This window comes from Prionailurus viverrinus, chromosome D3, assembly GCF_022837055.1.
Source record: "Prionailurus viverrinus isolate Anna chromosome D3, UM_Priviv_1.0, whole genome shotgun sequence".
NCBI classification, from domain to species: Eukaryota; Metazoa; Chordata; class Mammalia; order Carnivora; family Felidae; genus Prionailurus; species Prionailurus viverrinus.
Genome location: NC_062572.1, coordinates 11,031,518 through 11,058,771, shown reverse-complemented (window position 1 = coordinate 11,058,771; position 27,254 = coordinate 11,031,518). Strand labels below are relative to the sequence as shown.

The 27,254-nt window shown below is 55.2% G+C and overlaps 1 protein-coding gene across 1 annotated transcript; it reads right to left on the bottom strand.

Annotated features, from left to right (window-relative positions):
• Positions 1 to 68: 68 nt before the first annotated feature.
• PLBD2 (phospholipase B domain containing 2) lies at positions 69 to 23,115 on the bottom strand. The gene is made up of 12 exons (XM_047827753.1): positions 22,767 to 23,115; positions 15,749 to 15,842; positions 12,810 to 12,968; positions 10,827 to 10,927; positions 10,397 to 10,611; positions 5,642 to 5,739; positions 3,725 to 3,885; positions 3,065 to 3,160; positions 2,747 to 2,818; positions 1,942 to 2,094; positions 1,202 to 1,364; positions 69 to 982 (listed from the first exon to the last, which is right to left on the bottom strand). Exons 1-12 carry the CDS (start codon positions 23,054 to 23,056, stop codon positions 815 to 817), a joined length of 1,770 nt encoding a protein of 589 aa, XP_047683709.1. The 5' UTR covers positions 23,057 to 23,115; the 3' UTR covers positions 69 to 814.
• Between the last annotated feature and the right edge of the window lie 4,139 nt (positions 23,116 to 27,254).

The following is a 27,254-nucleotide window of genomic DNA, read 5'->3' as shown; positions in this document are numbered from 1 at the left end:
CCAAACCAGAGAGGAGAAAAGGCAGCAACCCAGCTTTCCCCACTGCCCCAAAAAGCACAGCACAGGGGCCACGGCCTCTCATTTAATGGCAGCACAGCCTGCGATTTGGTTCCTACAGCAGGGGAGCTGTGGGCACGGCCCAGAGGCCAAGGGCAGGCCCAAGTTGGGGGGCAAGGGGCACGAGGCTGCAGCCAACGAGGCCAACGAGGCACACTCACACCCCCGCAGCCACGAGTCACCAGAAACTTTGGTTTTTGTTTGTTTTCAAGTTTCTGTCCTCAGGGAAGCCGCCCAGGAGGGAAACCAGGGGGCTGCTTCCCGAGGGGGGCAGGGGCAGGAGGTGGCAGGACGGATGCCAACCAGAGGCAACGCCCAGGTCTCGGGGCCGAAACCCCACAAGCTCCAGAGCCACCGGCAGGAATGACACTGGGAGGCAGGGACCCAGACAGTCCCCCGCTGCCCCAGCAGGGGCCCCGAACCCCACCCGAGGACCCCTCCCAAGCCCTCAGGAGAGGGCAGCATGAGGACAGGGCCCCAGGCCGGGGGAGAGAGAGAAGCAGACGGGGCAGAGAGAGAGGTGCAGAGGCAGGGGACAAGGGCGGCACTCGCCCACTTACGGGGAGCAAACGAGTCAGTGCTGGCCCCCGGCGGGCCCCGTGTCCCACCGAGGAGACGACCCAGATGAAAGTAACCCTCAGACCCGGGTCCCAGATCTGGGCACAGCAGGTGACGAAGCCCACGGAGCGGGCAGGTGGGAGGTCGGGGCAGCGGCACGTGGTGGCCCCACAGGGGTCGGTGGGGCCGAGACGGAGGCTCAGTCCCACCGCACCTCGATGGGCGAGAACTTCCAGAGGTCGGGCTGGCCCATGTGCAGCAGACCGCTGAAGGGCGAGGCGCTCCACTGGAACGGGGGCAGCTGGTCCCACGTGGGGCCACTGGCCGCCACAAGCTGAAAGGCCTTGGCCAGGGCCATGCTGGTCACCTGGGGGCCAGGACAGAGGCCGCTGAGCACCAGCCCAGGCCGGGCCCCGAGCCGCCCCAATCCGGAGGGCCCTGACCCCCAGCCCTAACTGACCCCGACCGCAGCCCAGCGCCGACCCTGCCTCCTGTCCTGCCATCCGCTTTGACCTGAGCCGTCACCGCCACCCCCCCTTCCTCCCCAAGCCCACCCCCAGCCCCCAGGCCCAGGGCGGGGCCGTACCTTCACATCTATGCCCCCGTGGGAGCGCTGCTGCAGGGCCTGGAAAGGGTAGGAGCCGTTGGCCGGGTTCAGGTCGGAGCGGGCCGAGATGGCGTTCTCTGCGTTGGCCTGCGGGCTGCACGCTTTGCACAGTGACAGTGGGTCGTGCAGGAAGTCGTTGTACCTGGATGAGGGAAGGGAGGGGGCATCAGTCGCGCCGGGGAGAGGGGGCCAAGATGGGGGCTGAGCTCCCCGTGGCGGCAGAGCCCCGGGACAAGCCACCCGCCCTCAGGTGCCGTCCCCCCCCCCCCCCCCCCCCCGCCGCCACCCGGGCCTCCCTCACCCCTGCACCTGCCCACGCCATGCTCAGCGGCTCGTCTCTGCTCAGGCCGCCCCCAACCCCAAGCCGGGCTAGATGCCCCATCCTGCCCCCTTCTGGCATCTCTCGGGGCTCCGCCAGCCCGAGCTCACGCCCACATCGGTGCACGCGCCTGACGGGCTCCGCGCCTCCCACGGCCAGGGCTCCCCTGCTCAGTGCGGGTTCTCTGGCACCGGGCACGGTGCCTGGCACGGGGTGCCCCACCGCACAGCTGCCCGGCACCCTCGCCCGGAACAGGAGGACAGCGCCACGGGGCTCCCGCACCCGCGGCTACAGGTGGCCGCCGCCCCGCGGCCCCCGGGCTTGCCGTGAGGGTCACACAAGGGCCAGGAAAGCGCACAGAAAGCCCCACGGGACTCGGGGCTCCCGCTGCCCCACGCACCGCATAAGCCGGATCATGGAGTCCAAGTCGTGCACCAGCGACTGGTTCCGCCTGAAGATCTGGGCCCGGGGGCTCCTGTCATAGGAGAACCAGTCCCCGTACTGGGCTACGAGGGCCTGCATCCCGCTGGCGTTGAACACGCTCTCAAAGTACCTACGGGGCACAAGGAGGGTCACTCCCGGCCTCTGACCGCACCGGCTGTGGCCCGGGAGGTGGGGGGCGGGGGGCGGGGGGGGGGGGGGGGTCACTCCAGAACATGATCACTAACAACCACGACAGGACAGCAACAACGTCTTCCGTTGAGGCCGGTTGGGGGGGTGGTGCGGCTTGGTGAGGTGACCAAGCTGAGGCTCTGCAGTCCCAGAGACATGGGTTCAGATGCCGACTTCGCCACTGAACAGCTGTGGAAGGCACCTCAGGAAAGGCAGGCATTCGCGCAAGGCCTCAGTTTCCTCATCTGTGACATGGGAACAGTGGCCGTGGCTGCCGGGAGGGGGTCGTAAGCGTCAAATCTCTCGTCTGGCAGAGGACCAGAGGGCCAAGAGGTTGCAGCTGCACAGCCTAGTTACAGGACACACGGCGAGGGAGCCACCGCAGGGGTCGGCACCTGAGCCAGGCCAACCCCCACCACCCTGCCGCGGGTGCAGACCTAAGCCCCCAGACCGGCAGGGCTTTTCTGGCCAAAGAAAGGGCAGAGCGGTTTCTCTGCTCCACGGGTTGAAAAGATCACGCATGGAACGACCCCTGGCCAGCCCGGAGAGCTGAGCAAGGGTGAGGCGGGTATGGGGCAGGGGTGGGGACATACGGGATGTTGTAGCTGGCCCAGTAGGTCTTCTGGTAGAGCTCCGAGGTCTTATCGGCCACCACCACCATGCCCCTGGGACCGAGAAGAGAGACGGGGCAAGACTGGTGAGGAAAGGAGCACCTGTGGGCACTGCCCTGCTCCAGAACCCCTGATGGCTCCCCACTGCCCCGGGGTAGATTGCGTCCTGAATCTTCCCCTCTCCCACCTGGCCTTCCTCAGATGCTCGCCTTCCCACACACATTCCAGCATGCCTCCAGACCTTTGCCCAGGCAGTTCCCTCTGCCTGGAACACCCTTCCGTCCTTCCCACAGTACTCACGGGATCTGCTCCAGGACGGTGAGCACCCTGCTCCGAGGGCTGGGCCCGCCGGGGACAAACGCCTTGTAGTCCACGATCATCCACTGGTTGTTGTACCTGCCGTGCCCAAGGAAGGGGGACTGAACACACCCTGGGGCCACCGCCCCAGTGGCCCACGGAGTCGGGACTCATGGGGTGGGGGTGGGGTGGGGGATGTCCGGCCGTCTGATTGTCACCCTGACGTTGCAGCTTGAACAGGTGTCGTCAGCTCTCATCATACCGTCTGCCTGCTCCAGAGGAATCTATGGCTCCCCAGTGCTTATTGGAACAGAAGTCAATTTTTCTGCCCAACCTTCCAAGGCCCTGCAATGTCCAGCTCCAGTGTCTCTGTCCCCAGAGCTCTCATATTCCAGGTTCTCTCCCTGGCCTCCCTCTTAGAGCCTGTCCCTGGATAGAAGAGCCTGCAGGAGAGGGGCAAAGCCCTTCCTTTCCTGAGCCTCCGTTTCCCTAGATATAAGACAAGGGAGAAGACTTTAAGGCACTTTCCAACTCCAGGAAGAACCATGAGGGCTCTGCGGAGGGTGTGGGGTATTGGCCCCGGTGCCACGTCAGGTCCCCGGGGGCGTGACTGTTGGGGGGGTTGGTCCATTTCGGGGATGAGGAGGCCAGAAGCCCACTCACGTGCCACTGTTGAACTTCTGGAAGATGTCCGCCCAGGCGTCCCCGTCCAGGGCCAGGCGGTTGGCCACGACATTGCGGACCCACTCCAGCACAGAGTCCTTGGGCTGCACGTACTTCCACAGGGCCGGGTTCCTGTTGCCGATGGTGGTCTCCAGTGTCACCTGTGGGAGAGCAGAAGGGACGCTGCACCGAAGGGCCACCTGACTTACGACCGGGGCACGCTGCCACCAAGTGGCAATGCTGCCCCAATCGTGGTCCGCACGCTGGTTATTCACAGCTTTTGGAAACCCCGGGTCCTGGTTTGGGTGCGCGTTCCTCACTGGTTCCTCGGCTGAGCGCCGAGGGGGCTTCACGATCACGCATCCGCCTTTGTCCCGGAGAACAGCCCCCACGGACAGAGCCCCCGGTGCTGCTCCTCTGGACCCGTTCTCCCGACCAAGTCGGTCAGATCTTTCCCCAGAGAGACGGCATCCCATTTCTACACCTGCCTTGCAGTTCTGCAGGGCAAGTCGGGGGGCTTGGGGAAAACGCGGCAGGACCTCTGATGCCCCTCTTTGCTGAAAGGGAAAGTGAGGCCCGAAACAGCCAGGGGACGTGCCAGAGGTCGTGGCTGGTAAGCGGATGGGCCGAGGTTCGATCACCGAACTTCCGGCTCTCACACCAATCCGTGATAGCGACGCCCGGGTGCGAACACCGTCTTCCACTCCTTCCACCCCGTCCCTTCCTTGTCCCTCGCTCTACTGCTCTTAGCACCCAAAGCCACTGCCAGAACCCGGACCGGCGTGGCCCGGAAAGCCCCGGAGGGCGGTTTCCCCTCTCGGGGCAGGGGAGCTCTGAGCCGGGGGCGGGACGAGGGAAGCCCGCAGACTGGGAGGGGAAAACAGTGCATCTCTGTTCCCACCTCCACCGAACTGAAACTCGGCATCTCCTTCCACTGACTGGCAGCTCCCCGTGGCACGTGGCACCTGAGACCGTCACCAAGAGAGGTCACAGACGTCTGCCCAGCATGCGACAGGGCGGCACCTCGCTCAGGGTATCACTTCTGCTCCCCGTTCCTTCTGCGTCACGGTGGTCAGGCCTTCGGTGCGTTCGGTAAGCAGCACGTGTACAACGTGCAAAGGTTCCTTACGTGGTGTTGCGATCAACGCGTTTCAGTATAATTGGTTCCCTTTATGATCCCTTATATTCTGGCTTATGCGTTTAAAAACGTTACTCCACAACCCCCTCGCCTGCCAAAGGCGTCTGTGGCACAGAAACAGTTAAGGACCCTGCTGGAAGGTTAATTTCCTGCCGGGGCACCTGCCAGGGAACTGGATGAAACCTTCTCGGTTGTCCTTCCCCAGACCGTACCCTCCTTTCCCCACCAGGACTGCAGCAAGGGGGTCCCCGCCCCCACGACCTGGCCCTCTCGCGCTTCCGTCCACATTTAAGGGAGCTAAACCCCATGCTTCTCTCAGAAAGCAACAGGGAAGGAAGGAGCCCCTCCCCGCCGCCCCCCACCCCACCCCGGGAACTGGCACCTTCTGCGAGGAGGGTATTATTTTAAAGCAATGTTTTTTCTCCTCCGCATGTTGCAATCTCAGGGCTCAATGCCCCGGCTCGGGGATGCCAGGAACAGATTTCTAAACGAGTCTGGACCCCGGCCAGGAAAACCGACTAAAAACAACACATTGGAAACAACATTTATTCAGAAAACCTGGCCGGGCTAGAGGGAGTGTGGGGACGGCAAGAGGGGAGGCAGCACGAGAAACAGCAAGGTCACGGTGGAGGGAGGGGCGGCGTATGCTAAAGACACACGAACAAAACCGCAAACGGGGCCCCAAACCAGCGACGGATCGCCGAGGGGGTGATCGCGGAGCAGACAATGTGGAGCCCCGGCAGGGACTGGGGATCGGCAGACACGAGAGGGACACTCACCAGCCCGCTGCCCACGATGTAGAAGTCGTCACAGGAGAAGAGGGTGCCAGGGTAGGATGAGAAGACCAGCTTGTTGCCAGGAGCCAGTGGAGAATTCGCTGTGGGGGGGGGGAGGGGAGAGTAAGCCCAGCAGGGGATAGGGGTGCAGGTCAGATCAGCCCATCCGGGGACCCCTGCGCCCCCGCCCAAGACACAGAGCCTCCAGGTGGGGAGCAGCAGGCCTCGGGGGGGGCCTCCATCCGTTCTGATGTGTAGCAAACCATGCCTTTGCCGTGTGTGTGTGTGTGTGTGTGTGTGTGCGCGTCTGTGTGTGCATGTGTAAAAAGGAAAGCCGTAGCAAAAAAAAAAAAAAAAAAAGGGAGAGAGATATATATATACACACACGTTTCTTTAAAAATATATTTCGTTTACTAGAACGCTTTGGCTTTCCTTTTTAAGTTTTTTTAGTAACAGTTTAGTTTTGAGAGAGAGAGAGGGAGAGCAAGGGAGGGGCAGAGGGGGAGGGAGAGAGAGAATCCCAAGCAGGCCCCACGCTCAGCACAGGGCCCGATCTCACCATCGTGACATCATGACCTGAGCTGAAATCGAGTCCAACACTTGACTGACTGAGCCACCCAGGCACCCCTTGGCATTCCACCCCCCCCGTTTTGTTTTTTTTTTGTTTTTTTTTTTAGTTGCAAAGACCTATTGTAAAAAAGATAATTCAGAGGGCAAAACCCAGAAGTCTGAGCGCACGGGCTTTGTTTTTGTTTGTCTTCCAGCTTTACTGAGATACAACCGATGAATTACTGAGATATAACTGATGAATAAGAGTTGCCTGTATTCACTGTGTGCAGTGTGATGGTCTGATGCATGCACACACACACGCACACACACACATACACACACACTGTGAAATGATGCCCACGGTCAAGCTCTCGAGGGCGCCCATCACCTCACATAGTTACCATCTCATGTGGGTTAAAGTACTTACGGTCTAGTCTCCTACCAAATTTCAAGTGTCATGACCCAGTTGTTAACCTCGGATCCCCAGAACTTACTCATCTCAGAACGGAAACTTTGTGCCCTCGGCCGACGTCCCCCTGCTTCACCCTCCCCCCGCCCCTGTCAACCAGTCTTCTACTGTCTGCTTCCACGCTTTAGGATTCTACCTATAAATGAGATCATACAGTATTTGTCTCTCTGTGTCCGACATATTTTACTTCACACGGTGCCCTCCAGGTTCGTCCATGTTGTCGAAAGTGGCAGGGATTCCCTTTTCTTTAAGGATTTAACTTCCAAGAGTGCCAAGGTGAAGAGCGCCTAGCCCACGGCGGTACACAGTAGGCCTCCAATCAGGGGGGGTGTATATGAAGTTCTAGAACAGGCAAAACTAATGTAATGGAAAGGCGATCAGGGGCGTGGTTGCCGGAAGGATAACTACAAAGGGCACAAGGACCTTCCTGGGTGACGGAAGTGTTCTCTGCTTTTACTGAGTGGCGGTTACATGACAGCCTGTGTTTGTCCAAACCCATCAATATATACATCCTACACGTGTGTTTAAACTAACCATCAGTAAAGTTAATACAAAAAAAAAAAAAAAAGCTCAGTCCGGGATGTCATTTATGACCCATCAGAATGTCAAAAATGGAAAAAAACCATAACACCCAGTGCTGGCAAGGTTGAGGGGAAAGCTGATACCTCCCAGCCTTGTGGACAAGTATAAACTGGCCCAGCCACTTTTGGAGGCAGTTCGGCCGTGTGCATCTTGAGACTAAAATGTTTTTTTTTTTTTTTTTTTTTTTTTTTTTTAAAAATTTTTTTTCAACATTTTTATTTATTTTTGGGACAGAGAGAGACAGAGCATGAACGGGGGAGGGGCAGAGAGAGAGGGAGACACAGAATTGGAAACAGGCTCCAGGCTCCGAGCCATCAGCCCAGAGCCTGACGCGGGGCTCGAACTCACGGACCGCAAGATCGTGACCTGGCTGAAGTCGGAGGCTTAACCGACTGCGCCACCCAGGCGCCCCGAGACTAAAATGTTTAATTATCCCGTCTTTTAACCTAGTGTTTCCACCTGGGGTCCCACTTGTCTTGCAAACACCAAAGACCTGGAAATGGCCCAAGTCCTCAACTAAGAACTAGTTTAAAGTTTAACATCCAGCAGTTAGAAGGTGGACTGAACATGGCAATCATCAAAACTTCTCCAAGGCCAGGGGCGTCTGGGTGGCTCAGTCAGTTAAACGTCCGACTTCAGCTCAGGTCACAATCTCGCAGGCTCCGTGCTGACAGCTCAGAGCCTGGAGCCTGCTTCCGATTCTGTGTCTCCTTCACTCTGCCCCTCCCCCCTGCCTCTCTCTCCCCAAAAAAAAAAAAAACAAAAAAAAAACAAAAAAAAAAACATTAAAAAAAAATTAAGAAAAAAATTCTCCAAGGCCAGCTGTTGCGCAAAGGGAGCAAGCTGCAGACAATCCATATGGTATGATCTCATTTATGTTAAAAAAAAAAACAGACAGAAAACAAACTTTTTAGGGCAGTGAAACTCTTCTGTATAATACTATAAAGGCGGATACACATCATCGTGCATTCACCAAAATCTGTACAACCATACTTTTCAGACTGAACTTGAATGTAGGCTAAGGACTTCGGTTGACAGTAACATACGGATATCGCTAGATCAACTGTTAACAAATGCACCACACCAATGCAACATGTTTATAATAGGAGAAAGGAGTGGGAAGGTATATTGGAATTCTCTGTAATAGCCACTCAATTTATCGGTAAACCTAAAGCTTTTCTAAAAACTAAAGACTTCCCAACAGGTGCCATCCTCAATAAATTATATTTAATATAAATAAACAAATTAAATAAATAAAATAAAAATAAGAATAAAAAATAAAGACTTAACCAAAAAAAAAGGTTCATACATACACATTATAAAGGCATCCAAAAAAATCTAGACGATCCAAACCAAAGTGGCAACGGGTGTCCTTTTAGGAGGGGTCTGGAATTTGGGAGAAGGGTTTCACGGGAGAGATGTATTTCTTCATCTACATTGCTAGAATTTGTGTCTGCACGAATGTATTCACATGTTACTAGCATAATACAAATCAGTTAAAGCAAATGGAAAAATAAAGTATATTTCAGTCTCAGAAAAAACATAACCAAATAGTCTCCGAAATGATCTCCCAGGGGTCGTGCGGCATTCAAAGGGATTGTGATTCTACGTGAATGTTTTATTGTATTTTCCAATTTTCTGTAACATGTGTATAACTTATGTAGGTTTTTGTTTAAGTAAACTCTGCTCCCAGCGCGGGGCTCGAACTCATGACCCTGAGATCAAGCGTCGCAGGCTCTCCTGACTGAGCCAGCCAGGCGTCCCCTTACGTAGGTTTTTTAAAAAGACATTACAGTGTTCACGGATCTACAGCAACGGAAAGGAGAGACCTATGGCCGCAGGTGACAATATGGACGAGCCCGACAGGCATCACGCTAAGCGGGAGAATTCAGACACAGGCGAGCACATGCTGCGTGTTTCCACTCGCGTGACGTTCAAGATCAGGCAAACCTCGTCTATGCTGTAAGAAGTCAGATGGAGCTTATGCTGGGGTGAGGCCAAATGTGGGTGCTGCACCCAGGGCCGTTCAGGCCGCAAACATCCCAGCTCTACATGAATGAAGCGCACACTTCTCTGTATATGTGTCAGTCAATTCAGAAATTTACTTGAAATTAACGGGCATTAGGTTGTTTCCAAACCATTAAGGTAGTTGACATCCTTGTACCCGGGCTCTGTGCAGGAAGTCGCAATGTTTCTCCAGGGACAGACCCGAGCCAAGAACTGCTAGACCATGGGAGAGACAGATTTTGAATCTTATTAGAGGCCGGCTGGGCTCGTCTTCCAAGAGGCAGCACCAAGCCCCAGTCCCGTCGCCTCACCACCTCCTGGCAACATTTGATTTTTAAGGGTCGCCAAGAGGGAGACACTGCGAACATGTGACAGTGGCTACCTCGGGGTGGGGGGGTGAGGGGGTTGCGGCGCTGGGGCCGGGGATTGGTGGGCGGGGAGCCACTCTGGGGCACTTGGGCCTTAGTTGCAAAGTTTTCACATTGGACAGGAAGAACGTACTCGCACGCTCCTTACGCAGCTGAGCATTTGCGCAAATGGCCGTCATCCTTCCCGATCTCGCACCCATACCGTCTGCAGTGGGACCCTCCAATTCCTCACCTCAAACAGCAGGCTCTGCTTCCCCACCTCTCAAATCTGAGCGGGTCACTTGACTTGCTTTGAGAAACGGTTTCAATCAGCCTTCGAGAGGCCTTCCATGCTTCCCTGCCCAGATGTCACACGAAGGAGCCTGGGCCGGCCGGGCCGGCCCGGCCGCCCCAACACCCAGCTGACGGCCAAGCCCCAGACGGGCAAATGCGGCCGTCCCACCTCCGCTGACCGCAGAAGCGTCAGGGACCCGGCCACCATCAGCCAGGCCTGCCTGGCTCCGGATGACAAAACCACCCGGCTGACCCACGAGCACAAGTAAATGGCTGGGTCTCAAGCTTTGGTTGTTTTACACTGGGGTTGACTTGTTACGCAGCAACAGGTGACTGACACACCTTGTAAAGTACGAACTAAAAGGAAACAGACGTGTTAAAAATGAGACGAACTCTTAGAGCGGCCCCGCGGCGTGCGTGGGGCCGAGGCCCGCACCTTCCGCCCGCCCTCCAGCCCGCCCCGTGCGCCCACACGCGCCCACGCACGCAGATACACCCGCATCCACCCACCTTGGGGGTCTTCCCGGAACTGGAACCAATACTTCTTGATGATGCGCAGCATGTTCTGGTAGGAGCTCCAGGTGTTGTGGGCGATCAGGAGGTCACTCTGGCCAGGCAACAGCTTGATGAGGGCGGAGCACGAACCAGAGCCCATGACGTGCTTGCTCTTGGTCTTGTTCAGGGCTGGCTCTAGGTCTCCCAGGTCCCCAGCAAGCTGCAACAGGCTGGGCAGGGCCGGGCACCAGCGGGTCACCGTGCCTGCCGGGAGTGCACTTACACACCCCTTTCCCAGATGAGGAAGCTGAGGCCCTGGAAGGTGAGCTGAGCGGTCCGAGGCCGGGCCAGGCAGTGGCAGAATGGGCACTGGAACCCAGGTCTGTCCGACTATAAGGCGCGGGGCCCTTTCCCCTACCCTGTCCACTCCGGGGGTGGCACTTACAGGAACCCCAAGGGTTTGATGGTGAACCTCCCAGTCGGAAAGGTCACACTGCTTTCATAGCTGTCCTCCAGACCCTTCAGCTGCAGGAGGGTCAGCCGCACCTGAGGGAGGGGCAGAGGGAGTGTGAGGCAGTGGGAGGGGCTCTGGTCTGGGGATCCAGACAGAGCAGGAGCAGCCCAGGTGCACCCTCATGGCTCCAGCCAGCCCTGAGCCCCCTCTTACCCAGCACCCACCCTTCCTGCCATTACTTACTTAATTATATCTCTCCTCCCTGCGCCAACCTAAACCACTCCCACTTAAGAGCCCAGTTCAAAGCCACCTCCTCCAGGAAGCCTCCCAGCCAGCCCTGACCCATTGTCAACTGCTCCCAATTCTGTGTTTAGCTACTGGCTGCGCTGCTGCCTCAGGGCGTGTGTCTTATAACTGACTTCTCCCCCATTGTCACTGTCACTGTTCTATAACCAGGGAGATCATCACTGTGTCCCCCGTAGGGCCTTGACCATGCACCTAGCATCTGTAAGATGGATGGACAGATGGACAAAAGGCTAAGCTACACAGACAGACAGGCAGGCAGGACTGAAAGATGGATGGGTGGCCACTAAGTTATGTCGAAGGAAAGGAAAGGGAAGCAATCGTCCAGATGGATGGCAGGGTGGACAGAAGGACAGATGTCTAATCAGGTGCATAGACTGGATGGGCAGACAGGACAAGACAGACCCATTCCTTCATCTATAAATGTTCAACAATCCCTTACATACAAAGCACCCACTATGTGCCGGCCCTTGTGCTGGGCACTGGGAGTATTTTGGCGAACAAAGTAGATGTGATCCCCGCCTGTCCTCACGGGCAGTGGAAGACGGACTCTGAGTCCCTCACTAGAGCACCACAGGGAAGTGTGGGGACCGGACAGAGGTGAGGGGTGGGGGGCGAGCCAGGCAGAGGAAGTGCTCTTGGCAGAAGGAGCAGCGGGCCACAAGCCCTGAGGGAAGAGGAGGGTTCAAGGAACCAGGAGGTCGGGGAGGCTGGAGCACAGAGCGTGGTCAGCAAGAGACGAAGCTGGGGACAGAGAAGGTGCAAAAGGTGTGTGGGCATGATCCCCAGGGAACAGGGCAGCCCCTGGCAAGATTTAAGATGGGGAGAGAGAGCAGGCATGATGGAGCTACAGATGGACAGACTCACACTGACAGGTGCTTCAAGGACCGATGGCCAGGAAGAAGGTGAGGAATAAAGCAGACAGGGTGGTTGGTCAGACAGACAGCTGGGCAAGTGAATGGGAGGGGGTGTAGGGGGGAAGTGTGCAGATGGGTAGACGGTGCACAGGGACACAGACAGACAACCCAATGGGGCACATCGATGGCAGGAAGGGTGGGGCTATAATGGGTGGGGGTAACAGACGGGTGCGAGGAAGAGAGTGAAAGATGGGATAAGCTTGTGGGTGGTAAATGTGTGGACAGACTAGACATACAGAGGGCGGGGTGGGAGGGAAGGATGAATGGAAGATGGACAGATGGGTAGACAGGTGAAAGGGAGAGAAGGAAGGATTGAGGGAAAAGGAAGACAGAAGGTAGGGAGGGAAGACTGGATGGCTGGATGGAGAAGTGGATGGGTGGGTGGGTAGATGGGTGGATGGATGGATGGGTAGGTGGATGGATAAACGGATGGGTGGGTGGGGAGGTGGGTGGGGAGATGGCTGGAAGGACAGATGGGAGGGAGGGATAGAGGGAAAGGGAAGAAGAGAGGGATGGAGGGAAGACTGGATGGATGGACAGACAAATGGAGGACTGGACGGGTGGCTGGAGAGGGAGGGAAGGAAGGAGGAAGGCCTGACTAACGGAGGGAAGGATGAAGGAGAGAGTGAGGGGAAAGGGCCGGCGAAGAGGGGTGGGAGGCCGGCGGTCAGAGCAACAGCACCCACAGCAGAGTCAGGTCCCCAAAGCAGCCCCGCCCACCGCCCCGCCCAATGGGCACGGGGGCCACGCCCACCTGATGCCAATAAGCAGAGCCCTTGTTCCGCTGCATCTGCTCCTGCATCCACTCCAGGTTGGTCTCCAGGAAGTTCTTGAGCTTCTCGCAGTAACCGACTTCGTACTCGAAGGGGCCACAGTAATTCACCACCGTGTTCACCCAGTGCATATAGATGAGCTGCGGGGCGGACGAGGTGGGCGCGGGCCGGGGTGGCGCAGCCGGGCTGCTCCCCTCGCGGAGGACCCAGCCGGCCCCCCACTCGGGCTCCGATGCCTCGCCCCCACCCCAGCCTCCAAAGAGCCGAGGCGCCCTGGGAGGCCCCCTCCGCACCTTTGCTCTCTTCCCCCCACCCCGCTGTCGTCCCTTCGGGGGCCCAGAGCCTCTGGCTGCCTCCCTCCTTTGAAAGCCTCCGCCGTTCAAAGTCTGTTCAGACTGTGCCTCTGAACAGCCTCAGACGCCCAGTCTACGTCCCCATTCAGTCAGCTACTGTTTACGCACCTACTGTGTCCCCATCCTAAGCCCCGAGGACACAGCAAGGAACTCACAACCGACATGTGGGCAAGAGAACGCGTGCCCGTTCAACTGGCCCTCAAGAGGCCCTCCACACCCCCGCTGCTCTGATGTCACACGAGCAAGCCTGGACCACCTTTCTGGGAGGTTAAAGACCACGCCGCCCCATCACCCCAGCTGGCAGACAGCCCACCCCAGGCACAGGAATGAGGCCATTCTAGGTCACCCGGCTGCCCCGGCTGACCTGTCAGCTGACTGCAGAAGCCCGGGGGAGGCCGGCCAAGATCAGCCAGACCTGACCTGGAATCCCAAATCCACCCAGTGACATTCCAGCAGGGGGAGGGAAGTCCCCTAACTTGCAGCGCGACGGAGAAGTGGCCGGTTGCCCGTAGCCAGCATTAACAGCACTCGGCGTGACCCAACCCTGTCGAACCCCACCGCAACTCCGTAAAGAAAACGTTACCGTCAGCATCCCTACTTCGTAGCTGCAGAAACTGAGGCACGGGCGTGCGAGGACCTTACCCGAGGTCCTCTAGGTAATGAATCAAAGAGTCAAGACTCGAACCATGGGAAGGTGTAGATGGACCCCCACTCTGCGTTCATCTCCCTGAAACACCCTCACATTCTACTCAGCCCTGGAGGCCTCGGTAAGACGCCACCTCGACCATGCAGCCTTCCCCTACTTCCAGAAGCATTTGCCCAGCGCCTGGCCTACACCAGTCTCTGGCCTGGGCGCAGGGGACACAGCCTGGGATAGGACGCAGTGGCCAGTCACGGGAAGCCCCCCGGGCCAGTAGGGGAGGCAGCAGAACCTCTGGGCAGACAGAGGCGGGTCTGAGTGCTGGCTTCCCTGCTGACGGGCTGTGTGACCCTGGGTGAGTAATCTCCCCTCTCTGGGCCTCAGTGCGATGTGCAGGATCAGGGAGAGAACACGGGCAAAGCTCTGGGCACACGTGTTGGGGATTCCTTACAGGGGAGCCCTGTGGCCCTGCCCCGGTGCTCCTGGCAGGCTACGGGCCCCCCGAGAGATGGAATCAGGTCTCGTTCACCACCGAGCCCCCCAAGCAGCACAGGCCCGACCCAGCGTCTGAGCAGCTCCCCGGACATCGGGATCCCAGGAGGGCGTCCTAAAGTGCTGCTGGCGTATCAGGACGAGGAGCGTGAGTTTCCTAAAGGAGTGTCCCACTGCGTGCTGTCGTCTGTCGCATGCTCTTCCCTCTCGCCCCCGAGCACCTGGACGCAGCTCGGCTGCTCACTCCTTGTCAAGGCCCTGTCATCGGCTCTCTGCCACCGTGGCACCATCTGGGCACTCACGCGCCAGGGGCGTTCGGCTGTTGCCACCTTAAGGCAGTTCTGAGCCCCTCAAGCGCGTCCTCGGGTCGCCCCGGGCACACCCGACGACTGGGGCCGCTGGAACCCCGGGCGTGGGCAGCCTCGGCTCTTCACTGCCCAATGATTTTCCAAAGCGGGCGTCACACCTCCACCCACGCGGGGGGGCGGGGAGAAGGGCTGTCACTCCACAGCCTCACCTACTTGTTGACATGGGCTGACTTCCGAAATTTATGAGATCCCTTTCGCGGCGCCCCAAATCAAGTAAAGCAGATTAGTAGGTATGTCGCCTGGGGATTCATCACGTGAAGTACAAGTAGGTCACCAGAAGTAAGAGACGGGAGATAACTCGGGTGTCCGTCCACGGGCGACCGAATGAATGAAATGGGCTCTATCCACACGATACAGTATCACGTGGCCACAAGAAGGAGCGAGGCTCGATATACTTTAGAACGTGGATGCGTCTTGAAAACATGCCGCCGCGTAAAAGGAGCCAGACACAGGCGACCACTCGTTCATAGGAAACCTCGCTAACAACACGCGAATCTACACAGGAGGTGGATGAAGGGTTGCCCGGGGCTGGGGTGAGGGAGAGAAGGGAGGTAGGGGCACGGGGTTTCTTTCTGGGGCGATGAGAATGCTCTGGAATTAGGGGTGACGGTTGCACAACCCCGTGACTAGACTAAAAACCACTGAGTTGTGCATTTTAAAACAGTGACTTTTACGGCATGTGAATTCTATCCCCCGTATAAGTGAATGCATGAATGGAAGTCACATTTAGGGTGACGGGTGCCTCTGGGGGCGGGGGCTGGGCCTCAAAGGTATCAGTAACAGCCTTACGTTTTAGTCTGGATGTTCGTTGGATCGTTGTGCTTCGTGACTTGGGACACGTTACGTATATTTTATACGCATCAAACGGTACCTGGCGTTAAGTTTTCTGAGAATGCACGTGAGCCCCTGCTCCCCAGTTAGGTGCAGGGCTGGGGGCAGAGGCAGGGGAGCCCCCTCTGTACACACCTCACCTCAGAGCCCTTCAAAGCTCCCTGGGGAACACGCTAGGTGGGACGGGAGGCAGGAGCCCCGGGTCCCCCCCTCCCCGCCCCCGGGTCCGGCCTTACCTCCTCAGACACGGCGGCCTCCACCACGCCCGCCGCGTAGGCCTGCAGGCTGTCGTTATAGCGGCCATTTGTCCGCAGCTCCAGAAAGGCCCATCTAGACGGGGAGGAGAGGGGACACCTGGTCAGCGCGGGGACAGATGCAAAGCCAGCCCCCGGCTGGGCACACGGCCATCTCTAGCGGTAAACCCTGAAAAACACAGTGAGGAACGGCCATTCACGCGAATGTCCATCAAGAGGAGTGCTGGGTCAAAGGGCACATGTTTTTTTCACTTCAATAAACACTGAGAAACATCCGTCCCCCACAAAACCGTACCAATCCACGTCCCACCCCCCACAATCATGTCAGCCAGCATCCGGTGAGGGCTTCCCCTGTGCCAGACGCTGTTCTAGTCACTTCTTCTTTTTTTTTTTTTTTTTTAACGTTTATTTATTTTTGGGGGACAGAGAGAGACAGAGCATGAACGGGGGAGGGGCAGAGAGAGAGGGAGACACAGAATCGGAAACAGGCTCCAGGCTCTGAGCCATCAGCCCAGAGCCCGACGCGGGGCTCGAACTCACGGACCGCGAGATCGTGACCTGGCTGAAGTCGGACGCTTAACCGACTGAGCCACCCAGGCGCCCCTGTTCTAGTCACTTCTTACGTACGAACTCATTTATCCTTGTGACCCTCCTACAACCCTACCAGGTCGGCATGGTTACCCCCACCCCCCATCACACAAGAAGAGGAAATTAAGGCACAGAGTTATGTCACTGCTGCGGGAGCCTGTGCTACTGCCCTGCCTCCCCCCCGTATCTGTGCCCTCTGCTGTGCAACTTTGTGGTCCCTCCCACCAACGGCCAAGCGCTTCCTCGTCCCATTGATTTGGGCTCGGTCACATCACAGGACTTGCTTTGGCCAACAGAACATGGGTGGAAATGACCGTGTGCCAGTTATAAGATCAGCCCTCAAGAGGCCTCCTTTGGGGCGCCCGGGTGGCTCAGTCGGTTGAGCGTCCGACTTCGGCTCAGGTCATGATGTCGCGGTTCATGAGTTCGAGCCCCGCGTCGGGCTCTGTTGCTGACAGCTCAGATCCTGGGGCCTGCTTCAGATTCTGCGTCTCCCTCTCTCTCTCTCCCCCTCCCCAGCTCATACTCTGGTTCTCTCTCTTTCTCAAAAATAAATAACATTAAAAAAAAAAAAAAAAAAGAGGCCTCCTTGGTTTCTACTCACCCTCCTGTGCCTCTGCTATTGACTTGAGAACATGCCCCAGCCAGCCCGCCGCTCCCAGAAACATGGAGCGGACCAGGTCCGCAGACCCACAGCGTGAAACAGAGCCGGCAAAGGGCAGAACCGAAATTCAATTCCAGGCAGGCTGGCTCCCATTCCCCCTGGGAAGCAGCATTTCCAAACTCTGATGTGCATCCGTGTGGCTAAAAGACCTTGTTCAGAAGCAGATTCTGATCAGGAGGTCTGGGGCAGGGCTCGAGGCCCCGTGTTTCTAACTAACAGACTGCCTCGTCACAAGGTACACACTCCTGGCTGGGAATGATTCCTATCAATCTTTCCCACCTTTGCTCGGGCAATGGTCAAAAAATTCCATCGTGTTGTTTTCATTGTAATCCTTTCCTCGGTTAAATTGCACTTGTCTTTACATTTTTATTGGTCACTTGTAGCTCTTTGGTGCACGCGCTTTACTCTTTTCTCCCTTGTGTTTATCTTTGCTTATTGATCTGCGAAATTCTCTACGTCCACATTAGCCCTCCGCTTGTCACTAACACTGAAAATATGTTTGCATTTTCATTGATTTTTCGCTTTTGTTTTTGCCACACAGAGGTTTTCGTGTGTGTGCGGCCAAATCTATCCATCTTTTCCCGTGTGGTTCCGGATTTCATCCTTGCTCCAAGGACACCAAACTATTCACCCAGGTGACTTCTGTACCTAGGGGAGAAACGCTGGTTAAGGCAATTCCTGCGAACAAAATGAGGGCTACGGGAAGGCACTAATGAGAGTGTGAGACAAAACAGGGCACAGCCAGGCTCAGCCGGGACAGCCTCATGGGGAGGCGGCTAAAAAGCCCCCGGAAGGCGTCCAGGCCCGGAACAGCTCAGCCCCAGAGAGGGCTCTGGAGAGGAAAAGACGATCAAAATGTGCACGCCTGATACTTTGGGCAAGCAAGCCTCGTTGAGAGCCTACTGGGTACCAGGCGCCAAGAAATGAACGACAAGCAGGCTCGGCCTTCCAAAGGCCAATGCAGGGGAGGGGGGGAGGGGTCGGCATGTAAACAGGTAATGACATAACAGGGAGACTGCTCTGATGGGAAGAGAGTGCCATGTGCTGACGAGATGTCAGAGGCAACATTAAGGAAAAAAAAAAAAAAATTAGCTGGGGCGCCTGGGTGGCTTAGTCGGTTGAGCGTCCGACTTCGGCTCAGGTCACAATCTCGCGGTCCGTGAGTTCGAGCCCCGTGTCGGGCTCTGTGCTGACGGCTGGGGAACCTGGAGCCTGTTTCAGATTCTGTGTCTCCCTCTCTCTCTGCCCCTCCCCCACTTGCACTCTGTCTCTCTGTCTCAAAAATAAATAAACATTAAAAAAAAGAATTTCCTTTAAAAAAAAAAAATTAGGGGAGCCTGGGTGGCTCAGTCGGTTAAGCGTCTGACTGTCGGTTTCGGCTCAGGACATGATCTCATGGCTTCGTGAGTTCAAGCCCGGCGTTGGGCTCTGTGCTGACAGTGCGGGGTCTGCTTGGGATTCTCTCTCTCTCTCTCTCTCTCTCTCTCTCCCCCTCCCCCGCTCATGCTGTCTCTGTCTCTCTCAAACTAAACAAATAAACCTTAAAAAAATTTTTTTTTTAAATTTTTTTTCAACGTTTTTTATTTATTTTGGGGACAGAGAGAGACAGAGCATGAACGGGGGAGGGACAGAGAGAGAGGGACACACAGAATCGGAAACAGGCTCCAGGCTCCGAGCCATCAGCCCAGAGCCTGACGCGGAGCTCGAACTCACAGACCGCAAGATCGTGACCTGGCTGAAGTCGGACGCTTAATCGACTGCGCCACCCAGGCGCCCCCCCCCCCCAAAAATTTTTTTTTTTTTTTAAATTAGAGAAGCGCAATTGGTGGTCTGTGGGAAAGCGTTTTACACACACACACACACACACACACACACACACACACGGGCGCGCACACATACCTATGCTTATACATAGGCATACATACTTAGGCCTATTTATGCACAGAAAGTTCTGGAAGAAAGAGCTAACCCTGGTTATCTCTGGGGCTATATTTTTACTTCATGCATCCTGTCTTAACTTTCTAGACTGCTGGGATTTTTACCACAAGAATTGCTTGTATAATAATTAATTACCTGTCTAATACAATTAACTACTTGCATAATAATTCCAAAAACTTAAAAGAGAACGGAAACGAGGAAGAAGCAGCAGGAAGCGATAGCCCCACCCCCCCCTCCCCCCCATCTCCTGGTGTGCGGCCTCGTTCCAAAGGGCAACCGAGGTGACTCCATTTAGGTGGGTTGTATTCACTTTGCCCTCAGAAAACCCAGGTTGATGGGTTTCCGCCTATTTCCAGAACACTTGGCATGGAGGGAGTTCCCATTCAAGGGGCTTTGTTCTAAGTCACCAGATTTCAGGGCTGGAGCCCCTGAGGCTGATCTCTGAGGATCCCTCTGTTGCCACAGGCCCTGGGCCTAATCAAATGATTTTTTTTTTTTTAATATGTATCTGTTTATGGGGGGGGGGGGGTGGCAGGGAGAAAAGGAGACAGAATCCCCAGCAGGCTCGGCGATGTCAGCCCGAGCCCAATGCAGGCTCCACCTCACCGACTGTGAGACCAGGACCTAAGTGGAAATCGAGGGTCGGCCCCTTAACCGACAGGGCCACCCGGGCGCCCATCGAATGACTTCTTTTCCAAGGTTGTCACCACAGAGATGAGGCAGGCGAAGGGCCCCAAATGTCTCTGACAGTAAGGCAGCCACTCGGCCTCATACCACACGTCCTTGCCCATCTGTGAAACGGGGAAGCTTGAATTTGGGCAAACGGCCTCTAGGTTCCCTGTTGTGCTGACCACTTTGCCAAACTCTACCCCGATCCCCGGTCAAGAGGAAACCACTGACAAGAGCATTTCTGAAGCTTAATGTACCCATTAGACTGCTCTCTATTAAAGAACACGTCCTTTCTGCTTACTTGGCTCTAAAAGAGCTGATCTGTTAGGAGATAAAACTGACAGAGGTCAATAAATGCTTCTGTTTTGTTCTTAATGCACTGCTTCGACAAAAATAAAAAGTTGGTACACTGATCTGTTCCCTCCGGGTTTTTTTTTGTTTTTTTTTTTTTGTCTTTTCTGTAACGTCTATGGGCCACACTGTGATTTTACGCTGTCGGTGCCTAATGCCTGACGATTCCAGGGTCTAAAGAGGCCACGTTTGAGAAAAACCAGCCCATTCCTGTGAGATGAGCTGGGGGTCACAAATCTCCCCTGGTCACCACGCCCTGCTTCGGGGTATAGGGTACCCTGGGCACCCTCGGTATGTAGGCCACCCTACCTCATCTGGGGCTATCACTCCTTCCTCATTCTCAATGGAATATGATTATCTTTTCTGACTTCCAAGAACAGTTGGATGGTATTTATCCACTTCACAAGCTTCTGCTTGTTGGCTGGTGGATTTGGGCTGGTTCTCTGTCTCTTAACAGGTTAATTCCCTCTTATTGGTATTCTCTTCCTTTCCTGACTCCAAGGTGATCTGTGATTTGTATCAAGCAGCTGGTTGACGGAGGGGGGCATCAAGGAAGGGGGAAAAGGTAAGGCTGGAGGGTTCAGCCTCCCCAGCACCAAGGTCAGAGCCAAACTGGCGAAGGCTCTGCCTCCTGGGGCAGCTCAGATGCCCACACACCCAATCCTAACTGTTTCAGGCTTCACGGGGAGTATCGGTCCAAGGTCAGATACAGCACAACCGAGAGAGGGCAGACTATGTGGGAAGAGGAAATGGAATTTAGCCAGACAATCCTGTGGCGAAATCTGGGGGACAGAAGGAGGAGAGATCCCGAGTCCAGGTAAACAAAAGACGAGTCAAATTCCTGGCCTCCATCCTTGGAAAAATGAGACAGTCACCCACAGCTCGGCGGTTCTGCTGATCGGGGACCAGGAAACCCCACATGTAGTTCGTCTCACCTCTGAGTTCTAAGAGGTTGTTCTGAAGGGCCTCAGTTTCCCTGCTTCTGATACAGTTCTCCCTACATCATGGTCCCAAGTGCTAAATGGGAAGACTGGACCGAAAGGATGCTGGAAAGGGGAGGTTGAAAGCGAGAAGTACAGAAGAGACCTGGCCTCTTGCCTTAGGCCTCAGTTTCCCCAACTATAAAATGGGGCAGAGGGCACCTGCTCCTTTCTTTCACTCATTCCTTCTTTCAGTAAACAGAGGGGCTTTCTGTGACCCCACTGAATTTCCCCCCCCCCTTCCTTTCAGAGGAGGGAATGGGTTCAGAGAGGTGAAGGGATTTACCCTTCACAGAGCAAAGGTCGCAGAGCAAAGGAGCTGGGCCTGAAAGACCTTTCCATCCGGCACAATCAAGGAAGTCCTCTCTCCACGTCTGTTTTCCAGAATTCAGAGCAACACAGCCCAGTGGGGGCCTCCTGAAGACAAAGCCCCCGCCCTATGCGGGGCCTCACCTCTGTGCCTCCTTCCTAGCCAGCATTCAGGCAGAGATTTGTCAGGCCCTCTTGGCTTTGTTAGGGCCCCAAACACGTATGAGTCAGCAGAGAAAGGGTAACCAGATTCCAGAGTCACAGAGCCACAGAGCCCTAGTTCCTGCCATAGACTCTAGCCCACCCTGTGGCCTCCTCTCCCTGGGAGCCTTCCCACATTAGCCCCACCCGCTGTGTCTGCAGCAAATCCTTCCTCACAATGTCCCCTCTGTCTACCCGATACCCTCCCAAGTCCCACAAAGCACCAGAATGGGGGTGTCTCCCACGTTCTGTATCTCCCCAACACCTGCAGGAATTAATGCATGCCAGCAAAGTGGATGGGGGCAGTGGGAGGGCAGTAGAGGGGAACTTAGGGTTCACTAGGATCCCCAACACAGCCTTGATCCAGGGCCTGAGCCCTGCTGACAAGGCTTTTAGGCAATTCTCCCCCGCCCACGGGCTCCGGTTTCCCTCCTGGCACTGTCTGCCTCCCCACTGAATCGGGACCCTCACCTTGCTCAGCTCGGTGTCCCCAAAGCCAAGTACATCAGGTGAGTGAATGAATGAATGAATGAATGGGCACAAGCCCTGGTACGGGGCCTGAGAGGGTACCACTCAACCTCCCGGTGGAGCACATCCAAAATCTGGATCACAGAAATGGGAGCCCAGACAAGCAAGGGAGTCAGAACGACAGCCGGGGTCCCAGCGATAAGGACAGCAATCGAGACTACCAAGGACCGAGCACTTGGCTCCATACTATCTGGCCAAGCAAGAGAGGACCAGGAGAGAGGAGAGAGGACCGGGAGAGAGGAGAGAAAGGAGAAGAGCCCAAGCAAACATACTATCTGGGTCTGTGTGAATTTAGGGACCTCGCGCTTTTCCCACTGGCCTACAATCTAGGCTCAGTCCCGCTGCCCTGGTTCTAGAACAGAGGCAGGAAGCTGGCACCCATGGGGTAAGCCACCACAACCAAGGAAGTGAGACGAGAGTTTCTCTCTTGAAGAGCTGTCACCAGCCTTCGGGCCCAAGATGGGGGGAGGGGGGCGGCGCTCCGCGGACCTGATGCAGATGGAGTCACTGGGGCCTGGGTGGCAGGGATCTGGTCTCTAGGGTAACAGAGGTACTGTCACCTTTGGCTCAAGGCCAGGGACTGGTCCCCATGAGCTGAGAGATGCTGCATTAGCCCCAGGGATCCGGTCCGGATGGCTGTGCTGCAGTCTCAGGGGCGGGAAAAGTGACCCTCGGGGAGACAGGGGCCCCGTTCTAGGGGCGGGCGAGAGGCCCGGTGTCCATGCAACCCCCTCCCTCAGCGGGTCCCGCGCGGAGTCGGACCAACCCTCACCCGGTCTCGCGGATGGCGTTGGTGAGGTTGGCCCAGGCCACGGCGTCAGGGTGGCGGCCATCCACCAGTCGGAGCTGGCCGGTCTCGGCGTCCAGGAGCACCGAGCGGCTGCGGGAGGCGGGTGGGACCGGCCCGTCGGGCCCCCACTGGCGCCCCGAGATCGGGATCGCGCCCGTCAGGCCGCTCAGGAACAGCCCGACCAGCAGGGCCAGCACCAGGGCCAGCGCCAGGGCCCGCGTCAGCGCCCGGGCCAGGCGGCCGCCGGGGGAGCCGTACATCGGGGCCACCATGACGGCGCGGACCGGGGCACCGCAGCCCGGCTCACGTGACTGCACTCGGCGGCGGAGGGCTAGGCCGGCGCAGGCGGGGAGAAGGCGGAGCGCGGCGGGAGGCGGGGCTTGGACGAGCTCTTCCGGGGTGGGCGGGGCCCGTCTTAAAGGGCCCCGGCGCCCCGTCCACCTAAGCCAACGGCCTCGCTCGCTTTGCCCCCTGTTTATCTTTCAAATTGTCAAACCTTGAGAAAAGGTGCAAGCGTGGCAAATACCCGTGTGCCTGCCATCTATGGCTAATATTTTGTTCTATGTACTTATCTGACCCAGGATCCACCCCTCCCACCATACACAAACACAAACTCCTAAATGATGAGAACGTGATGTAAATAACAAAACCAGAAGTGGTGAAAAAAATATGGGTGAATTCCTCCATAGCTTGTGTGGGGGGGCGGGGGGGGGGATAGCCTTCCAACTATGACTTAAAATCCAGATGTGATAAAAGATCAATGCATTTGAGTACACAACATCTTCTGTAACTTTTACACGTGGAAAACGCCGTAAGCAAAGTCAAAAGACAGCTAACTGACAAAGAGAAAATACGTGCAACATATGTTATAGATAAAGGCTAATATCATTAATGTATGAAGAACTCTTTAAGTGTGAAAGGGGGAAAATGTGGAAACCAGATAGAAAAATGGACAAAAATGTGAACAATTGATGAAAAACGATGTAACAATGATCCTTAAACTTACGAAAAATGCTCACTTCATTGGCCATAAGAGACACCCAAATTATAGCTACATTGAGGATAAAATTTCAATGAAATATACACCAGAAGTTTTGAGTGCGTGTAAAAACTGGGGAGATCAGAGTAAGGTCTGTGATTTAGTGAAAAGTGATGTGTTCGTGTCAAATTCCTGGCGCTGATCATTGCACTTTGGTTATGTGGCACGTTATCCTTGGGAGAAGCCGGATAAGCTGTACTACTTTTCAAAAAAACTTAAAAAAAAAAAACTACTTCTCACCCTTCAGATTAGAAAAACATGAAGACGCTTGACAGCTTACGCTCTTGATGACTCTGGGGAAATAGACATGCCTACTTTGCTGGTAGATGTGTTAAATGGAGAGGATGGGGCGCCTGGGTGGCGCAGTCGGTTAAGCGTCAGACTTCAGCCAGGTCACGATCTCGCGGTCCGTGAGTTCGAGCCCCGCGTCGGGCTCTGGGCTGATGGCTCGGAGCCTGGAGCCTGTTTCCGATTCTGTGTCTCCCTCTCTCTCTGCCCCTCCCCCGTTCATGCTCTGTCTCTCTCTGTCCCAAAAATAAAAATAAACGTTGAAAAAAAAAATTAAATGGAGGGGAAATTGGTAATGTCTCAAAAAACTTCACTTGCGTTTACCTTCTGACCCAGCAATTCCACTTCTAAATATCTATGCATAAGGTTGTTCACTGCAGCCTTGTTCATAATTTTAAAATATTGGAAACACCTGGGACTCCTGGGTGGCTCAGTCACTTAGGCATCGGACTCTTGATTTTGGCTCAGGTCATGATGTCAAGTTTCATTAGATGGAGCGCCACATCGAGCTCTGCGCTGACTGTAGGGAGCTTGCCTGGGATTCTCACTCTCTCTCTCTGCCTCTACCCCTACCACCCCCACCCCCACCCCTGCCCCTGCCATGCATGCAGGCCCCTTCTCTCTCAAAATAAATAATAAACTTAAAAAAATATTGGAAACACCCTAACGCCCATACACATGAAATTCATTTAGTAACTGGATCAGCTCCAAGATGAAGTACTATGCAGCTGTAAAAAAAAAAAAAAAGAAAGAATAAGGAAATTTTCTTTGGATTACTAACACATAGTGTTCATTGAAAAAAACAAAGTGTGAAAAAGGGTATGTAATATGCGGTCTTTTGTGTAAGAAAGAAGGGAAAATAACATTTACTTGAAGCTTCTAATTTTTGCAAAAGAAACGCAGGAGGGATAAACCGAAAACTAATGAAATTAGTTTCCCAAGGAGGTAGGTGAGAAACGGGTGGAAGGGTTAGGAGAGAGAATGACATGTCCGTGAAGACAACTTTTTGTAGTTTTCTTTTTTTTAATTCCAATAAAACGAAAATACAGTGTTCTCTTTTTGCATAGTTTTGACTTTGGGAAATGTGTTGATATTTTGTGTACTTTAAAAAAATCCAAGTCTGGGGCGCCTGGGTGGCTCAGTTGGTTGAGTGCCAACTTCGGCTGGGTCACGATCTCACAGTTCGTGAGTTCGAGCCCCGTGTCGGGCTCCGTGCTGACGGCTCGGAGCCTGGAGCCTGCTTCGGATTCTGTGTCTCCCTCTCTCTCTGCCCCTTCCCAAGCATGCTCTGTCTTCTCAAAAATCAAAAAATATTTTTTTAGAAATCCACATCAGCAATATGGGGAAAATCCATAAAAATGAATACAAGCAGAAACAAACAAACCTGACTTATTTTTTTAAATTTTTTTCAATGTTTATTTATTTTTGAGAGACAGAGAAAGAGCATGAGCAGGGGAGGGGCAGAGAGAGAGGGAGACACAGAATCCGAAGCAGGCTCCAGGCCCCGAGCTGTCAGCACAGAGCCCGACGCGGGGCTCGAACCCATGAACGGTGAGATCGTGACCTGAGCTGAAGTTGGACACTTAACCGACTGAGCCACCCAGGTGCCCCCACACCTGACTTATTTCAGATAAATCACATAACTGCACTGAATGAGTCTCAAACTCTGTGTCACAAATTCGGTTTTCCAAAGAGGTATTCTGAAACTTTTCTCCGGGTATTGTAGGACTGAGCAAATGAATAAATATAATGCCGGTTCGGGATCCGAGTTTGTCACTGCGGGAGGAGAGAAATACGAATATGGAAAGCTAGAAAGAGGCCTCAGAAGATTATCGTGGCATTGGGCTGGATTGGAGGCATTAGCATGAACTCCTGGTTTGTCACTATACCTAGAAATCCACATACATATGTCCTTGCTCTGTCCAATTAAGATGTCCCAGGGGCAATGCCACCCTGGGGGCACCAAAGAGAGTCAGGGCTCCGTGAAGAAAAGGCTAACTCCAGGGCTGGGCCAGGGAAAGTACAAGACGAGCCTAGAACATCTTGTGCCCGAAACCACGAAAGTACACAAAGAAGGAGGGAACCGTGTCCACGGGGCAGGACCCCGGCTGGCAGAGAGACTCCCACTGGTGAAAACCGGGACAGTTTGAGCATCCTTGATAATGACAGCGATGTGTTCAGCAACACTGAATTAAATAAAACTCATGGGGCCAAAACGAAGAACACCGGCACCTTGATCTTGGACTTCCCAGCCTTCAGAACTGTGGGAAGTAAAATGTGTGTGGTCTAAGCCACGCGATCTGTGGTATTTTGATGTGGCGCCCGAGTGGACCCACGCGCGGACTCACATGGCGATTCTGGATTTAGAAGATCTGCCAACCCGTTTTCCAAAGCACCTGTGCCATTTTGCATTCTCACCACTGACGGGGGGGGGGGGGGGGGGGGGGGGGGCATCGTCTCCACATCCTCACCGGCACCTGTGGTCTCTCCTTTTAAGTCACGGCCACCCTCGGGGCTGTGAAGACGTATCTGAGCGTTGATTCGCATTTCTGCAACTGACATGGGGCACATCTCCCATGCCCATTGGCCCCTTGTGTGTCTATTCGGAGAGATGTCGATCAGACCCTTTGCCTAGTTTTTGGCGGGTCATTTGCCCTTTTCGGGTGGAGTCTTCGTTTTTTACACATGCCACGTCCAAGTCCCTTATCAGAGAAACGATTTGCAAAACTGTTCTCTTCCGGGGGAGGTTTGGAGCAGAGGAAAACGTGATCTGATTTCGTATTTTGGCAGAGTCCCTCCGACAGCAGAGGGTGATGAGGGTAGAAACAGGGACACAGTGAGGAAGGTCCTGCAGCCGACCCAGCACTCTGACCGGGGGCGATGGCCATATCGGCGACGTGCGGTTTTTGTCACTCTCAGGGTGTGGGTTTTGTCATTCTCAGGAAAGGATTTGCCGAGGGAAGGGCCGGCGTGGGCTGAGAAGGAATCCAGGACGACTCGAGTTTTCCCTGGCCAAAACGCCTGGAGAATGGAGCGGCCGCAGGGAGAGGGACGATTGTTGGGGTAGCAGGACGGGGTGGAGGGGAGCTCCTTGTGAGAATCCAGAGCTGTGGTAAATGCGTCTGTCAGATGTCTTCTGAGCA